Source organism: Hyla sarda, chromosome 4, assembly GCF_029499605.1.
Source record: "Hyla sarda isolate aHylSar1 chromosome 4, aHylSar1.hap1, whole genome shotgun sequence".
NCBI lineage: Eukaryota > Metazoa > Chordata > Amphibia > Anura > Hylidae > Hyla > Hyla sarda.
The window spans coordinates 302,102,522-302,129,200 of record NC_079192.1 but is presented as its reverse complement, the minus strand read 5'-3'; the positions used below and the strand labels follow the sequence as shown (position 1 = coordinate 302,129,200).

Here is a 26,679-nt window from a genome sequence, read left to right as displayed (position 1 = left end):
ACAGAAAAATATGTCATTATAAATGTAGAAAGCATACAACACATTACCTACATGCCATCATAGATGCCTCCATGAACTTCCAGCCTGCTCATTAATTACAACCAGCCAGAGACCCATCACAATCCCTGAGAATATATATATATATATATATATATATATATATCATGCTGCTGCCTCCAAATATTATTATTACTATATCACCATGACAAGTCATATTGACGAGAGAATTTTTGGGCATTTACAAGGTGCAATGGCAAACTTGATAAAATTGGGATGATGAAAAAACTTTTAACTGTTGATAGTATATCAACAGCATAGCATCCAACTGTTCATAACCTTACAAATGTATACAGATCATTATTGGAAGTCTCTTTTCTTCCAGGGATAGGTTAAATGGTACTGTAATTAACAATGGGTGTTGACCTTCTGTGCTACCCAATTGGTTTGTCTTTAGGCCAAACTTAGTAACAAAATCTAAGTATGCTCTAGGTTTTCATGCTGGACTTAGCTGCTAGAAGGAACCTGGTTGTTTTCCAGGAGTGCTCCTAGTGTGGGTAACAGCTAGCTCAGTCGACCAGGAGAAACTGGAACATGATACTGAAGGGTCAGGCAAAGGTAGGTCAATGTCCCAGCATAAGTCATAGACAGGCAGCAAGTTTGCATAGTCGGCTAGAGCATTTGCTTTGGTAAACTACTATATAGATGGAAAAACCTTAAGATACCATACTGGCCCTTTAAGTGGCATAGAGAGTGCACGCTGGCACCACATGGGCCAGGCTATGAACCACAGCAGAAGGAAATGTGGTGACCCAGAGAGGACATGGTGGTAGACTGTGGTATACTGACACTTGTAGTCATAATTATATAGGGCGAGGAAAGTCACGGTGAGGTCACAGATGTCAGACGCCACAGGTTCCTAGAGTGGTGAGATAGACCCCAGGTGTACTTTAAGAGTAAATACTCAATTGTCAAAGGATGAAGGGCTTTACTATTGGTGTGTAGTATACTGGGAAACTTCCATGGTAACAATGTCCTGGCTGGGGGTATGTAAAAGGCCTGTGATGTTGCATTTGCAAACTCAAAGAGTGCGGCAGCTTAATTGGTAACTTTTACTGAACTTCTTCAGCATAGTGGGGGCACAACTCTTGAACAGTTCCAACAGACTCTAAGACCCTCTTGAGACCATGGGGCCTGGGAAAGCTAAACTTATATAAAGGGATATCGTGATTTACAAGAAAATTCTAGTGGATTCTATAGAATATCAGAGAATACTAGAAGTTAACTACGGTAATGTTGTCCATCAAAGGTGACAGCAGAGAGTAGAAAGTTTATATTAAATGTTAAGGCGTGTTTTTAATACCTTTTTATCATGTGTCATAACCTGGTAACATACAAAGATAGTATAACATAATATAAAGAACATTTTACATACAGTTGAAAAGAAATCAGGTAATTCTTCTTCAACCAAACGAAATATATTTAAACTTGGGCACTTCAGAGAGGCAGCATAACTGTGGCCAAGGCAAGAGAGCAGGGCATGGACTGGGATGCAATGGTGAGTGACAGTATGCCGGTGGGAGCCAACTGCCAGTGTTACAGGTGCCCACATTAGTTCACAGTAGAAAATAAACTTGATGCTAATGTTTGTTTTGCCATTCCTTTCCATTGCTATCAGACTTTTCTAAAAAATACATTTAGCTCGACACTTTAGCCACTAAAAATACAGACACGTGTCCACATAAATAGTGTCAGAAGGCCATAAAGTTGAGAATATGTCCAGCAGACTGACCCAAAGGCTACTGCCAGTATAGGGCCACAACTGCTTAAAGAGTACCTATCATGAAAAAAAAACTTTTTATATCAACTTTCTAATACCATGTGGTTAACAAAAAGGTATATTTATATATATTTTTTTACTTTTAAAAACTGACCATTATGGGTCTCCCTTCATGTCCCAGCTCATTGATTTTGGATTCATGCCGGCCTGGCAGCAGGAGTCCGAACTCTCAGTGCAGCCAGGACACAGAAAAGCACAACGCAGCCCCCCGCCTGTCAATCAGACAGGCGGGAGCAGCACTGGGCATGAACGGTAGGTAGTCAGGACGGCTGGGTGCCTGCCAGTTGTAACAATAATCCCCCTGCATCGCCGCAGGAATACAGCGCCGGACACAGGATTGCAGTGCCCGACACCATGTCGCCCGCACAACTCAGCCCCCCCCCACCCACCGCCGATTACAAGCAGGGCCGCAGCGCTGGATCGCAGCGCTTAGGATAGGTAGGCTGGTCCACAGTGGAGGGTGAGACCGGGGTTACCTGGGCAGACAAGGGGGTTGCATGGGCAGTGATATCCCCCCCCCCTCCATTACCTGATCGCAGTGCCCGCAGAAGAAGGGCGGAAGTGAGAACAGCCAGGCTTCAGCTGATGTCACGCCTGCTGGGCCACTGCTCCCTTCCTCTCTCACAGAGGCAGCAAATCTAAGTAACTAACAAGAAATGTATAAAGGTAGGAAAAGGTACAAAAAATAAGGTAGGATTGGAGTCAGGAAGAGTCAGGGACAGATGGGGGGGGTAGGGACAGATGAGTTCATGATAGGTACTCTTTAAAATGTCCAAAAATGTCTCTATTTACTCAGCTGTAAATTTCATTCAATTATGGGCTTCCTCCTGCCTTTAGTATCTGGTGTTGGCTTGATATATCTTTGTATATTACTCCCACTGAAATGACTAAAAGCAATAGTTATATATGTTCTTTCTATTATAGGTGGTTTGCCTTCTCTACCTTCCCTATTTTAAGTAACCCATGTCAATCTAGTCAAACTGGATGCATGAAAATAGCTTAGAAGGTCTGACTGCTTCTTATCTGCCAACAAATTCCCTGAGAATAGGAACTAACTACAAATGGATAAAGTTCTAAAGAATAAGATCTGGGATGGGAGACATATCTGCCTGGAATTGAGTGGAAGATAAAAACTGGAATTAGACACCTGTGCAAAGTAATAGTCTTGTAGTGTGGCTCCTGTGGAGAGGAAAGTTACTTGAGGTAGAGGTTCTAGAGTTATATTTTATTTAGTGATATTCTATACATTTTCTGTGGATACCGCAAGGAAATGCATTTCCAAGTGGTCCTAGTGCATGCTGGTTAGTTAAATGTGTGGAATGTCTGCACTTGTTTTCTGCACATTTTTTGCCTGTTTGAACCCTCTCTTAGACTACCATCATTTTTCAATATTATTAACCTCTTAAGGATGCAGGGCGTATCTGTACGCCCTGCGCCCGATCCTGGTCTATAACGTGGGGTCACCCTGTGGCTAATGAAAGAGGGGACCCTGGGCTAATAGCGTGCGGCACCAATCGTTGTGCTGTGCGCTATCAACCCTTTAGACGTAGCAATCAAAGTCTATTGCCGCGTCTAAAGTTGGAAAACTTGCATCCCGGACGCTCAGTCGGGCTGATCAGGAACACTGTGGTGATACCGCGGTGTCCCGATCAGCTATGACGCTGTAGTTCTATGCAGATGATCAGTTTTAGGAATCAATGTAATGCATGTTATAGCCCCTAGAGGAGGCTATAACATAGCAAAAAAAAGGGGGGGGGGGGGGGGAAAGTTACTAATGATGAATTAACCCCTTCCCTAATAAAAGTAAGAAGCACCCCCTCCCCTTTTCCCATTTTCAAAAAAAAACAAACGTGTGAATAAAAATAAACATATGTGGTATCGCCGCATGCAGAAATATCCAAACTATAAAAATATATCATTAACCCCTTAAGGACTGAGGGGTTTTCGGTTTTTACACTTTAGTTTTTTCCTCCTCACCTTTTAAAAATCATAACCCTTTCAATTTTGCACCTAAAAATCCATATGATGGCTTATTTTTGCGCCACCAATTCTACTTTGCAGAGACATCAGTCATTTTACCCAACAATCTACAGCGAAACAGAAAAAAAAATCATTGTGCGACGAAATTGAAGAAAAAACGCCATTTAGTACATTTTGGGGGCTTCCGTTTCTATGCAGTAAATTTTTCAATAAAAATTACACCTGATCTTTATTTTGTAGGTCCATACAATTAAAGTGATACCCTACTTTTATCGGTTTGATTTTGTTGTACTTCTGGAAAAAATCATAACTACATGCACGGAAATTGATACGTTTAAAATTGTCATCTTCTGACCCCTATAACTTTTGATTTTTCTGCGTATGGGTTAGTATGAGGGCTCATTTTTTGCACCGTGAACTGACGTTTTTAGCGGTACAATTTTTGTATTGATCGAACTTTTTGATCGCTTTTTATTAATTTTTTCATGATATAAAAAGCGACCAAAAATACGTTATTTTGGACTTTGGAATTTTTTTGCGCATACGTCATTGACCGTGTGGTTTAATTAATGATATATTTTTATAGTTCGGACATTTATGCACGTGGCTATACCACATATGTTAATTTTTATTTACACAGTTATTTTTTATGGGAAAAGGGGGGTGATTTGAACTTTTATTAGGGAAGGGGTTAAATGGCCTTTGTTAACTTTTTTTTTTCACTTTTTTTTTGCAGCGCAAAAAATGAGCCCCCCATATTGGCCCGTACGTGGGAAAATAAAAAAGTTATAGGGGTCAGAAAATGACAATTTATACGTATTAATTTACGTGCATGTAGTTATGATTTTTTCTAGAGGTAAGACAAAATCAAACCTATATAAGTAGGGTATCATTTTAACCGTATGGACCTACAGAATAAAGAGTAGGTGTCATTTTTACAGAAAAAATGCATTGTATAGAAACGGAAGCCCCCAAGTTACAAAATGGGATTTTTTCTTCAATTTTGTTGCATAATGAATATTTTTTTTTCCGTTTCGCCGTAGATTTTTTGGTACAATGACTGATGTAACTGCAAAGTAGAATTGGTGGTGCAAAAAAATAAGCCATAATATGGAATTTTAGGTGCAAAATTTAAAGGGTTATGATTTTTAAAAGGTAAGAAGGAAAAAAACAAACGTACAAAAAAGGAAAAACCCTGCATCCTTAAATGGACACTGTCAGATACAGAACCTTTTGATATGTTGTAAAGCATGCAAAACCAATAGGTTTTGCAATTGCTTTCATTAGAAAATGTTCAGTATTTCATAGTGAAAAAGCCAGTAAAACAAATGCCCCCCCCCCCCCGCCTCCTGGGTTACATACTAGTCCTGCTGTGTCCATGCGTCATCACCTACGTCATGGACACACTTCCTTGATTGACAGTTGTGAGCGCAGGGCTCAATGCTGGAGGAAAAATCCTCCCACCGTCAGCTTGTGTCCCGCTTCTGTCAGTGAGGACAAGCTGGGAGTTGTAGTTTTGCTAATGCTATGGGGAGATGTGAGCAGACAACATACTGAGGGAGGGGGCAGAGACCTGCACAGTGAGGCCATGCCCCCTCCCTTATGTGGGCCAGATGTATCAATCTGCTTGAGACAAAAATGTGTCTTATTTATGTCTCAGACAGAGAGCAGAAAGCAACCAATCACAGCTCTTCTTCCATTTCTCAAATTGCTTTGGAAAATGATAGATGAGCTTTGATTGGTTGTTATCTGTATGAGCCAATGTATGGACCAATGTATTTAGTAAGAAGTGCAGGTCAGCATTTATATTTTTAGGCATTTAAGTTGTGTGAGGTTGGAATATCCATGACATGTCATTGTTGAATGCAGAACAATATGAACACTTATTGTGCACATACATTAAAATGTTACCACTGTTACCCAATTGGTAGAACAGCTATTGCATATCTGCAGCACTACAGCCTGTAACTGTACCCCTCTGAGACATTCATTAGTGGTTGTACATGAAGAAGCTATTGTGTACATGAAAAGGTTACATACAGGATATATATGAAGGTTGTGGTTCTGTGATATTTTAAATAACCTTTGTGAAGACTTTTTCTACTCCTTTGTGTAGCCACATCTTGTAGTGAAAGAGCTGGTTTCCAAATAAAGTACTATTAAAGAAGGTTGAGTCACATTTTTTTACTTCTAATTCTCCATTTTATTGTAAAATCATCCTGAAATTGTGTAGTTTGGATACTAATAATAAGCTAAAACTTATTGTTCTGTGGGAAAAAAAAATTCTACAGTCCCCTCCTTACCAGCATAGGCAGGATTACACCAGTGTATAGATTAGATAGGATAAGGCCCCTTATATGGAGTGATGGCCATAGCTCACCTCCACCCCTGTCTACACAGTGACATCAGGTCAAACAGCATGCCTAGAAACCTCCCATAGATGGGAATAGGGTCCATTCAGTCTATTGTGCCTACTGCCTATGTCCATTGTTGTCTGCAGTGAAGGAGTAGCAATCTGATGGGACAGAGTCAGGTAAGAGACCTTTTGCCCACCTTCTGCTGCAGTGGTCCTAATCAGCTCCCTAAGCTAAATGACAATATAATTTGCCTATTTTAGGTGCCACAACTAACCACATTTAATGCCAGACAACATTTCCGTTTGGCAATGTCCAGCATTAGCAGTAGGTCCTGGTTTCAGATTGCAACTGGGACCCACCGGATATAAAGCGTGCTCAGCTCCTGAGTGCGCTTGATACATCAGTAGCGGGCGCAAGGCATACATTTACATCTTAAGGGGTTTAAAGTTAAATAAAAAGCATGGAATCAGAAAATAGAAACAAATTAGAAAAAAAAAGAACTTTTCTGTATCTAGCTCTAATGAGTAAAAAAAAATTGCCAGGATCCTATACCTGCGTGCACCCCCTGCAACTATTCATTGTTACTTGGATGTGCTGCTCCTATCCTTTTTTTTATCTGTGGTGTCCCAGCACCGTATTTCATACTGTGCCTTGGTGGAGGGTCCCCGAAGTCAGAGTCCCTAGGACTGCGGGGGTCCACTTCCCTAGTTAGCCCCTAGTCACCCCTTAGTAAGTTAATATTTATAAAAATTATCATTGTAAATATGTATATTGCATTACTCACTTGTTTGGCGTTGCAGGACCTTAGGTCATGTGACCCGTTATTCAGAACTCTATGGTATGTTGAAGGACCTTAGGTGGTTCTTGTGTCACGTGTTCACCCACAATGCCATGTAACGGTGAGTGACAGTTGTCATGGACCAATCCAAAACGGCTCAGCCCCTGCCCATATAAGGGAGCTGCGTCCATTATTCTCTCTCTTGGGTTGCTGTCACTGAACGAGGTAGGACCTCCGCAACTTTCAAGTATGTTTACTAGGCCAAAGCCTTGCAGCCTCGGCCTATACCAAAGCTGTTGTACTTCTACAATTCACCGCTACTCTCCGCAATGAGATGTCTGATCATGGGGGGTCTGGCCGCTGAACTCTGGGTGCACCACAGTCGGCACGCATCCTCCCATAGACATGAATGGAGGGGGCATGGCATGATGTCACAACCACGGCTGCCCAAACCCAGCATTCTGAACAAAAATATTTAGAACACTGGGGTGCCGTCTGAACACCCTGCGATTAAACCTCTTACCCTCTATCCTTTGGATAGGGGGATAAGATGTACAGGGGCGGAGTGCCCCTTTAGAAATGAATCGCTCTACCTTGTCCTGATCGTGAGTCACAGCCAATATTATAGTTCAGAGCTGTCTTCACTATATAGTCTTCAGAGCACTGATTGTTTTGGTGTTGATTGTAGAAAATAGTTTTATCATTACAGTTATTATTGGGTACAGGGCATAAAATGACCTTCTGCTGATCCTAACAATACATAGTTTTTTTTTATTTTTTTGTTGTGGCCAACTTTAGATTCTCTCAATAAAATAGCAAGGATGATAAGGTCAAATTACTGAGTTTTTACTAGGTCTAGTGATATTGCATTTTTGATGTTCCTTTTGTTAAAATAAATAAAGTTATTCCCTGGAGTTCTATGAGTTCTAAGTATCTCATAGAACTCTATACAAATTGATCACAAAACATGTCAACAATAGTCCTTTTTGAGGGAGAAACCTCTTTTCAGTGACTTAAGTAGTTTTTCTCAGTCTTCCAAGATGCCCTCAAGCAAGGTGAAGGGAAGGTTGATCCTTTGTTGGCTTTCTTAATGGATAGGTCCCTGCAGAGGGCTGGTTGTAACGTTTCTAACCAAAGTGGCTTCAGAAAAATTGGCAGTAAAAATCAAAGCAACGTTTAAAAATTATACATTTGATAGATACTGATAAAACTATGAGGACTGACTATACTGCATCCCTGGACACACATTGCTCAGCTATTTGTGCTCTCACATTTTTACAGACTATTAAAAAACACCAACATTGTCCACAGACATCTGGTTGTCACTAAAATGTCACAGAAAAGACTGAATTTATACAATGACTTGCATTTATTTGAGTCTGTAAATCTTTTTTCTGCCAAAGTGACAATGATGTTACGGTGAAGCCCAACTGGACCGGGCACATCACTGCCAAATTTAATTATGTCTGGATAGTCATGCTGCATAGCTGGATGCTGTGGATTTGCTGCACTCTTGCCATGGATCTGCAGATGATTTTACATACTAATTTAATCTGTTTAATAGACTGATATTGCAATTTCTTTCTAACATGTTTTATTCTACACTGCGCACATGTATCATGTCAAAATAGGACCAGATGGTAAGGAGGGCAAAGAAGACAGCTGTGCAAGGGCCTCCACCAATTAAATGTCTCTATTATTCAGTTTCCTCTGGTGCTTTCCAGGTAGAAAATGAAGTTGGATATATGGAAATATATAGCAGAAGCAGTCTGGGTTGTCTGTGTTCCTTGTTTGCTTGGAAAAGTAAAATTCAAGTTCTCAGGCGCTGATCAGATGTAGTAGATAAGTTAGTACTAAAAGTTATTGTCCAAGAGAATAATGTATTAGCACAAACATAACATAATACTTTTCCAAGCATTTTCCACCGGACCAGTGCCCCTGTTTCCAAACAAGCTGTGGCTGCAGATCAGAGCTTCATAAAATCAGACGTCTACTGAGGTGTTGTGCTCTCAGCACAACCCTATATGGTGAGTGTAAAATCGCTTATCATTGCATTGTTTTTTAACCTTGACATATTACACTAGGGGCGTGTATCCTCTTTTTCTCTTTGTTTCCTGTGTACTTTGTTTGGAACTCGGATGCCCCAACTGCTTTCACTGCTAACAAGAAAAACTCTGGTGGTTTATGGTGTTTTATTGGTAACATAGTTCATAAGGTTGAAAAAAGACCAGAGTCCATAAAGTTCAACCTATAACCCTAATGAGTGCCTACTGAGTTGACCCAGAGGAAGGCAAAAAACCCTCATACTAGAGGTAAAAATTCCTTCCTGACTCCAAATATGGCAATCAGAATAGATCCCTAGATCAACATTCTGTCCCTATAGATCTGGAATCCATAACCTGTAATGGTATTAGTCTCCAAAAATGCATCCAGACCCCTTTTAAATTCTTTTACCGAGTTAACCATGACCACCTCCTCAGGCATAGAATTCCACAGTCTCACTGCTCTTACAGTAAATAATCCCCGCCTGTGTTGGTGTAGAAACCCTCTTTCCTCTAGACGTAGAGGATGCCCCCTTGTTATAGATACAGTCCTGGGTATAAATAGATCATGTGAGAGATCTCTGTACTGCCCCCTGATATATTTATACATAGTTATTAGGTCTCCCCTAAGCCTTCTTTTTTCTAAACTAAATAACCCCAATTCTGATAATCTTTCTGGGTACTGTAGTCCTCCCATTCCCCGTATTACTCTGGTTGCCCATCTTTGAACCCTCTCCAGCTCCACTATATCTTTCTTGTACACTGGTGCCCAGTACTGTACACAGTATTCTATGTGTGGTCTGACTAGTGATTTGTACAGCGGTAGAATTATTTCCTTGTTGTGGGCATCTATGCCCCTATTGATGCAGCTCATGATTTTATTTGCCTTGGCACCAGCTAAATTTAATATTAACTAAGACCTGGATTTTTCTTCTCCATTTGCATAACCTTACATTTATCAGTGTTGAATCTCATGTGCCACTTCCCAGTTCAACCTTCTACAGTCTTTACCGCTTTACAGAGTTTAGGATCATCTGCAAGGATTGCTACTTAACTATTCAACCTCTCTACAAGGTCAGTAATAAATATATTAAATAGAACAGGACCCAAGACAGACCCCTGTTGTACCCCATTACTAACAGTCACCCTATTAGAATAAGTACCATTAATAACCACCCTCTGTTTCCTATCACTGAGCTAGTTACTTACCCACTTGCACACATTTTCCCCAGTCCAATCCTTCTCATTTTATGCACCAACCTTTTATGTGGCACCATATCAAATTCTTTTGAAATATCCATATATATGACATCCAGCGATTCCCCCTGGTCCAATCTGGAGCTCACCTCCTCATAAAAGCTGATCAGGTTAGCTTGACAGGACCGATCCCTTATAAAGCCATGCTGATATGGAGTCATGCATATAATTTTATCAAGATACTCCAAAATAGCATCCCTTAGAAAACCTTCAAACAATTTACATACAACACAGGTTAAACTAACAGGCCTATAATTCCCGGGGTCACCTTATGACTCCTTTTTAAATATTGGTGCCACATTTGCCATGCGCCAGTCCTGGGGAACAGTCCCTGTTTCTATAGAGCCCCTGAATATTAAAAATAGGGGTCTGTCTATTACATTACTTAATTCCTTTAGAACATGGGGTGAATGCCATCTGGACATGCCAATTTGTCTATTTTGATTTTTTTGTAGGCATGTATGTTGGCCACCAAGTCACAGCTATCGTCCAACCAAGTCTCTGTTATACTCACTATGTCATAATTCTCCTCAGACATCAACCACTCCAGTTCCTCTGTTTATTGGACAGACTTATGGCATTAGTCAACATGCAATTCAAAGGTGTATGTTTTTTCTTCCTATGAAGCCTATCCCTATTAACTATTCTAACCCCTCCCTCTGCTACACCCCCTCCCAGTACATTAATAAATCCCCCTCTTTATTTGCACTATCTTCCCCTTCTACATTGTAGGTTCCCTCCCCCACACTCCTCCACCCTTCTAGCCATCTTCTCCACAGGCACAGCTGTACCCTCCCCATTGAGGTGCAGCCCGTCCCTACGGTAGAGCCAGTATCCAACAGCGAAGTTAGCCCAGTTCTCCATGAACTCAAACCCCTCCTTCCTACACCAGCTTCTGAGCCACTTGTTTACCTCCCTAATCTCCTGCTGCCTCTCTGGTGTGGCTCATGGTACAGGTAATATTTCAGAAAATATTACCTTGGAGCCATAACATTCTCCCCATTAAGGCCTATGGAATAAGGTATCTCTTATTGCCCCTAGAGCACAACTCTGTTCTAGCTCATAGAGGTACATTCCGAGCATTCTGAACATGACATTTTGATGACATGTTTCCTATTGTATAAAGAAGGGCTTATATTCATTAGACCATCCCTTTGGAAGTTATTACCATTTTTTCATTTACAGTCTAGTATGACGAGCCATGCTTCAGCTCCATTTTGGAGAAAATGGTGTTTCCCTAACTGGACCTTTGGATGATAACAAAAAATATGGCAATTGATTATAGATCTTTTGATATCTAGTGATGAGCAGCAGGGGCCATATTCGAATTTACAATATTTCATGAATATATTAACGATTATTGGTCCTATGTTTGCGAAATTCGCATATTTGCTATGTTCGTTCACCTTTTTTTTCCATGCAAAAATTTTCATGGAAAATTTGCATATAAAATTTGCATGTGAAAAAAAAATATTCATCATTACGAATATATAACACTATATTCTAAATATTTGCGAAATCGCGAAGTGACGATATTCACGATAAAAATTTGCATTACGAATATTCGTGCTCAACACTATAATGATATCCCATCTTCCTGCTGTATGTTGAGGCCTCTACTACTACTCTCATGAATTGTTTGTGGTGCCCTTGGGCAAAGCTGGGAAATACAGTCAACTGAAGGACAGTTTTGAGTATTAAATTCTAAAGCTATAGTGACATATAACTTTGTGCACATGTGTGACTGGATCCATAATATGCTTGCTAACAGTTTCCATTCCATGATTCTAATGCTGTCTGTGTAACCTACCTCCCAGCTGCCTTCACAAGACTGTTTTTTTAGGCGCACAGCCCAATTCTCAGGGCTTGGTTCCAGGCAGTGATCCATTGACAAGATAACAGGCTGTGTAAGCAGGACTCCAGGCGGGCCACAGCTGACGATGGGACCCAAAAGCGTCTGGCAGCCAGCTAGAGGTAACCTCAAGAAGAGAAAGGAAAGGTAGACAAAGTGAGATGAGAATCTATCTATCAAAATAATAATCCATTTCCCTTGTGAATTGGGAAACGAAACACAGTTTATCCTTACTGGAACTAATGTGAATGTGTGTTTAATAATAATATTGTGAACTAATGTCTATCGTAAAACAAGTGGAAAAGGTATTTTTCCAGTATTTTGCACCAAAGCATTCAAAACCAAAAATGAAGCAGCCTTGAATTAAAAATATATATATTAAGACATTTTAAATAATATTAGACTATATGTAAAGGTGACTTGTTTTTAATTTTTTTTATTTTATTTTATGTGTTAGAGCAATTCTACAAATGGTCGAAAAGGTAGACTTAAAAAAGAACCCCAGGATGGCTGAGTCATTCGAAAATTACAGTGCTCAATATGTCACAGGAAGTGATCTGTCCTGTGTCACATTACTTCCTGTAAAATACATGAATACATAATCACCTATCAGATCTCTCCTGGCAGCTCACATCCTATGTCTGTGTCATGGACCCTGCTATCTCATGCAATACAATAATGAGTAAGGAGTAATAAAAAAGGAGAAAAAAGATGTATGTCACTTACTGCACTTATATGTAACTAAAAAAAAAATGCAGTAATGAGACTCTGCCCCCACTCTCTGCAAACCCAGAGGTATACTGTGAAATGTAGTCTGCACAAGGAAACCATTTTAGGGAAGATTTAGGAATAAAGATGGCAGATTTTAGCTAAAACAGGTAAACACAAGGCATACACAACAACCTCTATTTAATGACACCATGTGCTTCACTATATAAGCAAAAAAAATTCCCTGGAATGCTTCTTCATACACCTTAAATAGCTGTTGTCTTAGCAGCTATTCCTCCAGGGCCCCCTATACACATTGTAGCTCAGTGGAGCACATGAGTGTTTTCATTAGAGCGAGAATTAGGCTGATGCCAGACACCTTGGGTGTTTAAATTCATCATGTCCCATTTTTCTGTTCCAACATCATCTTTACCCCATACACATAAGAAACTTTGCTGGTATTGACAGGTATGACTTTCTTATTTGTAATAATTTTGTGGGCCTTTAGTCTGTAAGATATGCTGTATTTTAGGCTTGTTATAAGATATTATATTATTTAGCATTCCCCTTTACAGTATACAGTATGAAAAAATGTGAGATAAATTATAAAATGTCTTCAGGGACCTACCTCACATCTTCCTGTTTGTGAAGTGTCAGGTAGATTTCATAGATTTTTCCCCGGGGAATGGCATCTGGAGGTATAAGTAAACTGAGACCTGAGGTAAAGCAGAAAGAGTATCTCCATTCCATATGTACAGTTTGTTGCATACAAATAAAATATTACACATACAAAATAAAAAAATTTAAATTTAAATATGCAGAATTTATAAATGGTAACAAACAACTATTCAGATAAAAGATTTAAACTACTGTGTTGGGATCCCAGAGATCATCTGCTCTCTGGAACTTAAAAGGCCCTATTAGACTCAAGTCAGTTAAAGTGTAACTGTCATTTTCAAAAACGTTTTTATATAATGTAGATAATAACATAGTATGTATATTTGTAATATACATTGTTTAACTTTTTTTATATTTTTGGTGAAAAATGCTGTCCCTGCGGCTATTACCCTTGTGTCTCTGTGCGAAGACAAAATACAGGAAGTGTAAGAAGGAAAAGCAGGGCTCTGTGCAAAATCCTAGCTTGTCAATCATCCTGCTGTGTGAGCCAAGAGCATGTCACAGATCCTCACTGCACAGAGCCCTGCTTGTCCTCACTGCACAGAGCCCTGCTTGTTCTCAGTGTACAGAGCCCTGCTTGTCCTCACTGCACAGAGCCCTGCTTGTTCTCAGTGTACAGAGCCCTGCTTGTCCTCACTGCACAGAGCCCTGCTTGTCCTCAGGTACAAAGCCCTGCTTATCCTCACTGCACAGAGCCCTGCTTGTACTCAGGTACAGAGCCCTGCTTGTCCTCACTGCACAGAGCCCTGCCTGTCCTCAGTGTACAGAGCCCTGCTTGTCCTCAGTGCACAGAGCCCTGCTTGTCCTTAGTGTACAGAGCCCTGCTGGTCCTCAGTGCACAGAGCCCTGCTTGTCCTCAGGTACAGAGCCCTGCTTGTCCTCACTGCACAGAGCCCTGCCTGTCCTCAATGTACAGAGCCCTGCTTGTCCTCAGTGCACAGAGCCCTGCTTGTCCTTGGTGTACAGAGCCCTGCTTGTCCTTAGTGTACAGAGCTCTGCTTGTCCTCAGTGCACAGAGCCCTGCCTGTCCTCAGTGTACAGAGCCCTGCTTGTCCTCAGTGTACAGAGCCCTGCTTGTTCTCAGTATACAGAGCCCTGCTTGTTCTCAGTGTACAGAGCCCTGCTTGTCCTCAGTGCACAGAGCCCTGCTTGTCTTCAGTGTACAGAGCCCTGCTTGTTCTCAGTATACATAGCCCTGCTTGTTCTCAGTGTACAGAGCCCTGCTTGTCCTCAGTGCACAGAGCCCTGCTTGTCCTCAGCGCACAGAGCCTTGCTTGTCCTCAGTGTACAGAGCCCTGCTTGTCATCAGTTCACAGAGCCCTGCTTGTCCTCAGTGCACAGAGCCCTTCTTGTCCTCAGTGCAAAGAGCCCTGCTTGTCTTAAGTGCACAGAGCCCTGGTTGTACTCAGTGCACAGAGCCCTACTTCTACTTAGTGTACAGAGCCCTGCTTGTCCTCAGTTCACAGAGCCCTGATTGTGCTCCCTGCACAGAGCCCAGCTTGTCCTCAGTGCAAAGAGCCCTGCTTGTCCTCAGTGTACAGGGCCCTGCTTGTCCTCAGTGTACAGAACCATGCTTGTCCTCAGTGTACAGAGCCCTGCTTGTCCTCAGTGCACAGAGTCCTGCTTGTCCTCAGTGCACAGAGCCCTGTTTGTCCTCAGTGCACAGAGCCCTGCTTGTCCTCACTGCACAGAGCCCTGCTTGTCCACAGTGTACAGAGCCCTGCTTGTCCGCAGTGTACAGAGCCCTGCTTGTCCTCAGCAGAACAGGGCTTCCTGTATTTGGAGTCCTCACAGAAACACACAGATAATAGCTGTAGGGACAAAAACATTAACATTTTTTAACCAATGTATACAGCCATGGCTGTAAATGTTGGCCCCCCTGACATTTTTCAAGAAAATGAAGTATTTATCACAGAAAAGGATTGCAGTAACACATGTTTTGCTATACACATGTTTATTTCCTTGATGTATAATGGAACCAAACCAAAAAAGGGAGGAAAAAAAGCAAATTGGACATAATGTCACACCAAACTCCAAAAATGGGCTGGACAAAATTATTGGCCCCCTTTCAAAATTGTGGAAAAAAAAAAAGATTGTTTCAAGCATTTGATGCTCCTTTAAACTAATCTGGGGCAAGTAACAGGTGTGGGCAATATGAAAATCACACCTGAAAGCAGATAAAAAGGAGATAGGTTCACTTAGTCTTTGCATTGTGTGTTTGTGTGTGCCACTAAGCATGGACAAAGAGGAGAAGAGAACCAAAATTGGGGAAAAATCTCAAAGTTATAAGTCCATCTCCAGAGATCTAGATTTGTCTTTGTACACAGTGTGCAACATTATCAAGAAGTTTGCAACCCATGGCACTGTAGCTACGGTAATCTCCCTGGGCGTGGACGGAAGAGAAAATTTGATGAAAGGTGTCAACGTTGGATAGTCCAGATGGTGGATAAGTAGCCCCAAACAAGTTCCAGAGATATTCAAGCTGTCTTGCAGGCTCAGGGAGCATCAGTGTCAGCGTGAACTATCTGTTGACATTTAAATGAAATGAAACGCTATGGCAGGAGACCAAGGAGGACCCCACTGCTTACACACAAAGCAAGACTACATTTTTCTAAAATGAACTTGAGTAAGCCAAAATCCTTCTGGGAAAACATCTTGTGGACAGATAGATAGAGCTTTTTGGTAAAGCACATCATTCTATTGTTTACTGAAAACGGAATGAGGCCTACAAAGAAAAGAACACAGTACCTACAGTGAAATATGTTTTTCTGCCTGTGTGCAAGGCATCATAAAATCTGAGGATTACAAATGGATTTTGGGTCGTACTGTACAACCCAGTGTCAGAAAGCTGGGTTTGTGCCTGAGATCTTGGGTCTTCCAGCAGGACAATGACTCCAAATGTACGTCAAAAAGCACCCAGAAATGGATGGCAACAAAGCGCTGGAGAGTTCTGAAGTGGCCAGCAATGAGTCTAAATCCCATTGAACACCTGTGGAGAGATCTTCAAATTGCTGTTGGGAAAAGGCGTCCTTCCAATAAGAGAGACCTGGAGCAGTTGCAAAGGTAGAGTGGTCCAACATTTCAGCTGAGAGGTTTAAGAAGCTTATTGATGGTTATAGGAAGTGAATGATTTCATTTATTTTTTTCAAAGGGGTATGCAACCAAATATTAAGTTAAGGGTGCCAATCATTTTGTCCAGCCCATTTTTGGAGTTTGGTGGGACATTTTGTCCAATTTGCTTTTTTTCCTCCCTTTTTTGGTTTAGTTCCAATACACACAAAAGGAAAAAACATGTGTTACTGCAATCCTTTTCCATGAGAAATACTTCATTTTCTTGAACACTTTCAGGGGGTCCAACATTTACGGCCATGACTGTATTACAAATATACATATGATGTTAACATCTACATTATATAAAAAGTTTTTTTTGAAAGTACACTTTAACCCACTTTTAAAAATTAGATATTGTGGGAAAAGCTGGGATACAGTCTGACAATGTTATTATTTTATTTGGTCAAATTTTTAACACATTGCCTACTAAGAGGACATGCAGTAAAGTCTTGGCCCAATGGCAGCTTCTCAAATCTAATGCAAATTGACCGATTTACCAATAATTTCATATAATCGGACTAAAGGGGTTGTCTTATGAGAGACAATCCCATTGAGATCATATCCACTATGGCAATGGACTGGCAACTATGGTGAAACCCGAGACAGTCAGGCATTACTTCTATAATGGTCATTGCGGAATATAAGTAGTATTACAAAAATGTGTGACCACCAATGTAATTTAAAGCTGATTCAAGCCCCCAAACATATTCTGGCTCCTAGAGGTTATTCCAAACAATGGACCTCCCTCTGTGGCATCATGTGATTTATTAGGACACAATGACAAGGGGGCCTTCTTGAGAAAATCCTCTGTCTAATTTGTGCTATTATTGTTGAAGCAATATTTCAAAGAAAGTACTGCAGTATGAAATGACTAACATAAAAGTAAAAGTACCAGTGTTTGGAATCTTAAGACGTCCTCCTAAAAAGTTGAAGGTACCATATGCCATATTACTTGATCCACGTGGTAGGGTGCGGAAATAATTTTGGGTGGAGAGCCTTGGTAATGTGTGACTATGCTCCCTTGGTAAACCTGGTCCCATAGGTGGCAGTAAATGTCCATTGGTTAGCTGGAATTTGTTGCCACCATCTTGTCGTAGGCACAAGGATCCCTGATAGGTCATTGTTGCTGTGCTGAGATCAGGCTGAATAGTTAATAGGTGAGCTTGGCCTAAGTAAAGGAAAAAGAAATCTATGTTTATTTTCCAGGTGTGATCATACCAATGTTTAACACCATCCAGCGATGTACATACATAATTCACCATTTATTGATCTTATACTTAAATCCAATCCTCCTGTACACTTGAAAAGAAAGTTAGTGTGGAATCTTGGAGGACAGATTTGTGTATGTAAATGTGTGAATACTTTGCATAATTGCTGTTGTACTGCTTTTATGAAATACAATGATAATTACTATGATAATTGCTAAATGCAGCATAGCAGTGTGAATATATTAAAATAAATCCCGGAAAAAAAATGAATTTTTCTTTTATGAAGATCAGTCAGTCATATACCCTCAAAATCTTGCATACCTAGAATCTTACTATGTATATATCACAGAGTTCTATTCTACCACATTTCTTTAGTTCTTTACACAAAGGGACAAAGTAGTCTTCTTTTTTTTGCTCGAATTTCGACGTGTGAACGCACCCTAAAGGTTTTCATGGCGATTCTTCTTGTTGGGGGTATTGAGAAAAAATGATCATTAAATCATAAATGGGGAAAATTATAAAATTTTACTACAAACTAAATGCAGGTAGATCATTTATACTAATGCCATGGGTCGCCATTTATACTAATGCCATGGGTCGATTGGGCCTGAATGAGAGAAATGAACTGTTGGCGTTTCTGTGATATTATATTTAATAATTCTACACAGATTCTAATGCATTCCATTAGTCCTTTGTTATTCATGTTAGGCTATTGTAGCCAAGTGAAATGATGCTATATGGTGAAGTACTATTATAGTCAGGTAATATTACAATATTTAGTAATGTACTATTTCTTTGTATGCTGGTAACTTAAACAAGTCTTCAGTTTTCTATGCATTTAATGTTGTGGTCTTTGTATGATATAATGGTAGGTTGCCATGGTGTTGGAGCCTTCACTTCCTATGTACTTAACTCCTTAAAGGACTCAGGATTTTTCAGTTTTTGCACTTTCTTTTTCCTCCTTACCTCTTTTTCCTCCTTAAAAAAATCATAATTCTTTCAATTTTGCACCTAGAAATCCATATGATGGCTTATTTTTTGCGCCACCAATTCTACTTTGTAATGAAATCAGTCATATGGAACTGGAAAAAAAAAATCATTGTGCGACAAAATTGAAGAAAAAACACCATTTTGTAATTTTTGGGGTCATCCGTTTCTACACAGTAAATTTTTCGGGTAAAAATGACACCTTATCTTTATTCTGTAGGTCCATTCTATTAAAATGATACCTTACTTATATAGGTTTGATTTTGTCGTACTTCTGGCAAAAATCATAACTACATGAAGGAAAATGTATACATTTAAAATTGTCATCTTCTGACCCCTATAACTTTTTTTATTTTTCCACGTATGGGGCGGTATGAAGGCTAATTTTTTGCAATTTTTTAAAGTTTTTAGCAGTACCATTTTTGCATTGATCAGACTTTTTTTATGATATAAAAAGTGACCAAAAATACGCTATTTTGGACTTTGGAATTTTTTTGCGCATACGCCATTGACTGTGTGGTTTAATTAACAATATATTTTTATAATATGGACATTTCTGCATGCGGCGATACTACATACGTTTATTTTTATTTTTATTTACACATTTTTATAAATGGGAAAAGGGGGGGGGGTGATTCAAACTTTTATCAGGGAAGGGGTTAAATGATCTTTATTAACTTTTTTTTTCTACTTTTTTTTTGCAGTGTTATAGCCCCCTCTAGTGGGTATAATGCTGCACTAACTGATCTTTTACATTGATCAATGGTGTCTCATAGGATAACATTGATCGATGATTCTGCCGCTTGACTGCTCATGCCTGGATCCAAGGCACTGAGCAGTCATTCAGCGATCGGCCACGCAGGAGAAAGGTAAGGACCCTCCTTGTGTGTAGCCAGGAGTAGTTTATTTTCACTTTAAATGCGGCAATCAACTTTGAACACCGCATCTAAAGGGTTAATAGCATGCTGCACCGTGATCAGTGCCGTGTACAATTAGCCATGGGTCCCAGCTGTTGTTAGAGGCCGACCCCGACCCCCTATGATGTGGGGCCACGCGGAAAGGGAGCGGACTTAGGGCATACAGGTACACCCTGAGTCCTTAAGTGGTTTAAGGGGTTATCCAACAAAGAAAACGTATTCCCTGTCCACAGGATTGGGGATAAGTGTCTGATTGCAGAGTGAGGTTCCGATCACTAGGACTCCCGCAATCTCAGGAACAGTGCCCGTAGCATGTTTCTTTAGAGGGCTTTATGCTGTCCCTTCACCTATTGCTTAAAAAAAGAAAAAAAAACCCTGGTAAGTGCTGTTTTTGTCACTACTCCCTGGATATTTTACACACTGCTCTTGCATTTCTTTAAGCACCACCTTTAGACAATGTATGATATTGTGTTCACTGTAATAGGTCTTACACAGACATATTTTTTTGTTGTGTTTTAAAAAATATTCCAGGGAAAATGCAACACAGGTCACACAGTTGCATTTTCTAATACCCCTAAAATGGGACCTGAATGGTGTGTGAATTCAATAGGATCTCTGCTCTCCAGGTAGGAATGTGTCTGACACACTTGTTGACTATTTCTCTTGCAAACCAGCAGAATTGCAAATACAGCTAGAGACTATAATACTGGAGCTACAGCCGGTATATAAGAACACAGATCTTGCTCTTATAAAAACTGCACAAAGAGCAACAATATGCTATAGAATAAAATAAAAAAATTTGAATATGCACTATTACATCTTCATTTTATATACATTAACACATTTACTCAAGCCACTTCTATATTATACAGGTGCCATCAGTTCTTACCTGCTTTGCCAGGCTTGAGGCTGACAGGCTGGAAAGCAGCTGTCAGGATGGAGGAGTCGGCCACATCAGCATCTAGGCCTTCCTTCCTTCGCCAGCAGACCAGTATCACTGCTAATAACAGTACTAGGAACACCGCTACTGCCACAACGCCAACATATAGGGCCACGTCCTCAGGGGCGCCTACCGCTGCAGCACCCAAAGAAAGAAAAATAAGCTCAAATGAATAATTGTCTATGAAATAATAATATATGCAATGACTCGGCTCTCTGTGCTATATATATAAAGCTTATGCACAATTGCCATTTGTAGTCTTAGAACAGGTTTTCAGCTACTTGTTACAGTATTCAATGTATCCTTGTTTTACACAGAAAATGATTGTACATTTTGATCAGATGTTTATGAAATCCAACCAGTCACCATAGAATGGTACAAATACTTTATTAACCAATGCTTCCATAATTATATCCATCTATGTATTGTGAGACAGTCACAGGAATGCTGGTTGTAGATTGCTATATTCCCCCAAGGTACCTATCATACGCAGCGACCAGGTTTCAGCAAGCGCAGGGAAATCTGGATGAGATATGTGAAACCCAGGAATAGCTGAAATCCCTTGCAAGACTTAACTTGCTAAGCACTGGACTAGTGACGTCTGCTTTTAGGCCTTATGGAATTACAGTCAATTGATAGTGGGGCCTGCCATTCCCTTCCTGGCCAGTCCATGTTTTCACTGTGGCCCAGGTGAGCATAGGTGATGGATGTAGCCTATTAATGGGTTTACAAAAGGGTAAGGCTATGAGAAACTTGAACTCCTTAGGTATGCAGCTTTTTAAGGGGGCATTTTTAATGTTTACTGATTGGTTACTGTAAGGATGTCACCTGTATGGCCAGGCAAAATTCTGTATAATGATGAGCAGGATTTATTTGGCATTTTATGCCTAAAGGTTAAAGCTACATTTTGTTTTATTATGAAATGTAAAGACAGGAGAAGCCCAATTTAAACTATACTTCTGTGTCACTGTCTCTGACTGCTGTTTGCCATGCTTCGCCTGGCTCTAATCTCCCACTCATGGTGAGACATGATGCTGTGGAGGATGTGTCAGACTCAAGCCCCAGCCCTGTCTAACTCCTCGGCTCTGCTGGAAATAAGCCGTTCTACTTCCATTTACCTTCACGCTGCCTCTATTCTCAGTGAAGGAACTTACAAATTCTTCAACTCTCCAGCAGTTTCAAGAATAAGCCCCAGTGCCACACTGAGTGGAAGGAATACAAAGGTTACCAAATCAGGCATATATCTGTGCTTGCTTTTTACTGTGGACATGTTTCTTCATGAGATTGTGCAGTGTCAATAGTACAGTGGTTTGGCATGAACCTGCTTGGCTTTTGCCAAGCAATTATTTAAAGGAACGTCTAACCTCAGTCAGGAGGGGGAACAATCACAAGAGAAGACAAGACAAGTTAAAGGTGCTGCATTACAAGGCTTCTAGTTGGGAGTGGGGGGGGGGGGCTTTGAGTTTAGCTTAAGCTAGATATACATCTGCATCCATTGAAATAGCGGGAGAGGAGGAAAAAAATACTACAACCACTAATTCTCTCTCCACTCAAATCATGCTAACAAACTGACACCAAACAGAATACAGACAGGCACCATCAATAGGATCCGTCAGGACCCTATAGTGTTCATTGTGCAACGGGTCTGCTAGTGACTGCGATCTGGTCCTTTTCTCAGCAGGTCAGATTTTTGACATAGCCTTAAAATCGTGGTCTGCCACGATTTTCAGTCTCTGTCAAAAATCGGACCTGCTGAGAAAAGGACCAGATCGTAGTCACTAGCAGACTACGATCGGGTCCGCAGCCCCATAATAGTTAATGGCTCTGTATCTGTCATTACCCGTCCCTGCACAGATACGATTTCAGGCAATTTGAGCTTCCGAAATCGTATCTGTGCAGCGGACACTCAAATCGTGATGTGAATCCAGCCTTAATGATAGTTTAATTGAGCACCATTTGTCTGTGCCCAGCATACCCCTTTAATGCAAAGCCAACTGTTAGCATGTTTTTCTTTTAGCCTCTTGTTGTTTAATTTTTTCAGATATAAAATATATAATAAAGCGCTTTACATCCTGATTTACACCTTCATCTCTTATAATTTGTTGTAGAAATTGTTAAACAACATTTTGATTTCTGTCTTCTGGGATTATTTACTATTTCAAAGACATACCGTATTTTTCGCCCTATAGGACGCTCCGGCGTATAAGACGCACCCAATTTATAGGTGCAAAATCTAAAAAAATAAAGATTCTGAACCCAACAGTGGTCTTCAACCTGCAGACCTCCAGATGCATGCTGGGAGTTGTAGTTTTGCATCTGGAGGTCCGCAGGTTGAAGACCACTGCTATAGGAGGTAGTACTCTCGTGTCTCCGCCGCTCCGGACGCGTCACCAGTGCCCTGGATGTCGCTCCATCACTGTCGCCGCGTCCCCGTGGTGTCCCCGACGCTCCGGACTTCTTCTTCCCTGGGATCCACGCTCTCCGTCGCCGTCATCACGCCGCTACGCACACCACTCCTATTGGATTACTGCATGTGCGACGACGTGATGACGTCGAAGGAGAGCGCCAACAGCTGTCCGGGCATGCTGGGAGTTGTAGTTTTGCATCTGGAGGTCCGCAGGTTGAAGACCACTGCTATAGGAGATAGTACTCTCGTGTCTCCGCCGCTCCGGACGCGCCACCAGTGCCCTGGATGTCACCCTGCATCGCTGTCGCCGCGTTCCCGGGGTGTCCCTGTCGCTCCGGAACGTCTCTGCTGCCGGTTATCCTCGCTCTCCGTCGCCGCCATGATGACGCTACGCACAACCGCTCCTATTGGATGACAGGACAGCATGCGCGACGACGTGATGACGATGAAGGAGAGCGCCGGCCATGCAGGGGATCCCGGCACGGAGAAGACACCGAGGTGGCAGGTAAGGTCCCTCCCGGTGTCCTGTAAGCTGTTCGGGACGCCGCAATTTCACCGCGGCGGTCCCGAACAGCTCGACTGAGCAGCCAGGTTAGTGTTATTTTCGCTTCAGACGCGGCGGTCAGCTTTGATCGCCGCGTCTGAAGGGTTAATACAGGGCATCACCACAATCGGTGATATCCTGTATTAGCGGCGGGTCCCAGCCATTGATGGCCGCAGGTATGCGCCGTATAAGACGCACCAACTTTTCCCCCCCAGTTTTGGGGAAGAAAAAGTGCGTCTTATACGGCGAAAAATATGGTAAGTGGACTGAAGAGATCAGTGTGAAGATTTTAGAAAGGGGGTTTGTGTGTGGATTTAAAAAGTCCCTGTTATTACAAAACTTTTGACCTGTCAAAGGTTTTGATTGGTCAGGAGACCCTTTTTGGTTAGGAGTACAAGCGGGGAGTAGCGATAGCATGCTTCACTCCCCGGCTCACAGCAAGCTCCTTGTGTCCACACTGATCTCCATCCTGCTGCGCCATAGATGCCAAAGGGGTACATTCAGCTTACTAATAGAATGTAATTCCTGCTATATATACCAACCATTATTTATGAAACTAGTTCATTTACATGTGAATTGGGCTAACCCATGTGCAAGTCCATAACATGTAAAACTGCAAATTCAAGTCAGAATTCTAAAGGTCTGCTTCAGTTTCTGACACAGATATTCACGCCTGATTTTAATGTCAGAAGAATCTGTCATATGAACATACCCCACAGTGTGAATAAACAATGCAGAACTATATTAACAAGTTTGATGTGTTCTTTTCTCCCACACATTAGTCAGTGTTAGCCTTAAAATAATAGATTGGTAGGGAAATGTTCTCATCATGTCAAAATGTCATTGATGTGATGTTAGGTTTTGTTCGTTTGTGGCATTTTCTCATTTGTATTGTCTGCTATATTTTAATTAGATTGGGCATAATAGATTTCAATTGTTCGTAAAGTGTTACCCAGTTTATCTTTTATGTTATAAACAATAGGGTTCTAAACAATAAATAGGTATTCTATTAAAATCCCTTAGCAAAGTTTAAAATGAAAGCTAGGTGCTTATATTTTACTTAGGGCATTTTAAGAATACCATGGATTTATACATTGCTGATAACATATGGAGGCAGGTGGTTGTGATCTGACAGGTAGAGCGACTGTAAGGGTACATTCACACTGTGTCGGGTAGATAGTCTGAGTGCAGTGCAGCAGCCACCACTGATATCAATCGGCGCTAGGGCCACACAGACCGTTGCTGTTCTCATTGCTCAGTCCACACAGAATTTAACCAAAAGAATGAACATGTGCAACAGTGTGAACAGTAAAACCATCACACATCAATGGTAAATTTATGCTGAGAAATTCTGGGGAAAAATTTAACATGGAAACATCTCCCCCAGAAATTCCACCAAAAATTATTGCCCATTGACCTTAATCGGATTCCGCTGTCCCATTCACACAGCAAGTAACAGAAAAATAAAAACGGTCTCGGAGACGCTGCCCAAAAGGAGGTCACAAATTGAATAGACTCAGGCCAACACAGCAATATCTGACATCCTGGTTATTTTTCTTATCATTACTGTCTTTTAGCATTGTATATTTGGACCTGAGGAAGACACTCCTTGTGTGCCGAAATGCATCGTCTGTATTGTCAAAAATAAAATATTTATTGTCCTGTGCAGGCTTGTGTCTATCCAATTTGTGACCATCTTTTGGGCAGTGCCTCCAAGTATGTCCTTCTTTTTTCTGTTACTTGCATTTCGGCAGCCATCCTTATACCTACCTTACCCTCACTCACATCAGCCTCTCTGAGCCACAACCCCAAGAACCTTGGGACAGAGCTACGTCACCCAATTAGTTGAGTATATCACTTATGTGTGGTGGAGGGTCACACCAAGTCGATATACAATATCAAGGGAGCACCCCCTCTTTTCTCTTTTTTCTCTCCCAAAATCGCCATTCACACAGCAAAATTTCCATATTCCACAGAATTTTAAGACCTGTCTATAATTTTGCTGAATTCTGCGTCTGAAGTCAATGGGGCCTTGAATTTCAGCAGAATTGTGCAAGCTTGGCAGAACAGAATTTAAGCGGATTTGCGGACTTCCACCATGCGAGCATAGCCTAAAGGTGTCATAAAGGTGACATCTATGCCAGATCTGAGCTGGTATAGATTTCTGCATTTTTTTTTTTTTTTTAAAGAAGAAATATTTATTTATTAAATCAAGTGTTGCATAATAAATACACAGTTCTGGTATACATCTCCATCTCTCTTCTTACACTACTTTCATCCAGAACCCAAAATCTTCCGTATTATCTCTTGATACAAATTTTTCCTATTTCCTATTAAGTTCTTTTTTTCTTAAACTCTAAACCTACTACTGTTGTCGTACCAAGGTCTCCACAGATGAGAATTCTTCCCTGGGCCTTGAAAAGGACTGTATCTTCACTTTGTAAAATCTTTTAGCTGTCTGTGTAGAAGAAAGGAGGCTGTGGCGGTGCTATGTATGTTGCATACACAAAGGTACATGGAACATCCTTTCGTACCAGACTAATATTTCTCTCGAATAACAGCCTTGCTTGATGCTTTTATTTTCAGGGCTGGGACGGATTTCCCTGCATCCAGTGGGCACCAGGGATTCATTATCTGCTTCAGTCTATGTTTCCAGGAGGATTTGTATGTCAATATTTTTCAGTGTTTGATTGATGTCTTGGTTGTTTATTTAACATTAAAGATTTAAGCGTTCAGGCCTTGAATGCTCCAGCTCCTGGTTATAAAGGAAGTCTTTGGGGGAGATTTAGTAAGACTGGGATTTCATACGCTAGCCCTAAACAGAGGGCTGGTAAAGTAAGATGTGACACATTTATTCCCTGCCACTATGCCTTGATTATTTGTGTGACACTTTCTTAAAGTGGTGAGAGTGCTAAAAAATCACAAGATTCAACACAAATATGGCATGTGCCAACATTTATGACAGTTAAATATGCAGCTTATCCAGCTAGTGGCCTAATTTTTGTGTAAAGAGAAAAACATGAAGTTCAAGGTCTTTTAGTTGTCAGTGATCTTTCCATGGTGTTTTTTTGAATTT

At 41.0% G+C, this 26,679-nt stretch overlaps 1 protein-coding gene across 3 annotated transcripts in view; it reads right to left on the bottom strand.

The window, feature by feature from the left end:
- Positions 1-26,679, bottom strand: part of UNC5A (unc-5 netrin receptor A) — a 420,372-nt gene that overhangs the window by 40,969 nt on the left and 352,724 nt on the right. For 2 of the 3 annotated variants that reach the window (XM_056574721.1, XM_056574723.1), the window contains 4 exons: positions 20,602-20,796; positions 17,493-17,768; positions 13,440-13,527; positions 12,062-12,230 (listed from right to left, as the gene is read on the bottom strand). In XM_056574721.1, the coding sequence (XP_056430696.1) occupies positions 12,062-12,230; positions 13,440-13,527; positions 17,493-17,768; positions 20,602-20,796 (728 nt within the window). The remainder of the gene's footprint in view (positions 1-12,061; positions 12,231-13,439; positions 13,528-17,492; positions 17,769-20,601; positions 20,797-26,679) is intronic. The other variant, XM_056574722.1, reaches the window with a different exon arrangement.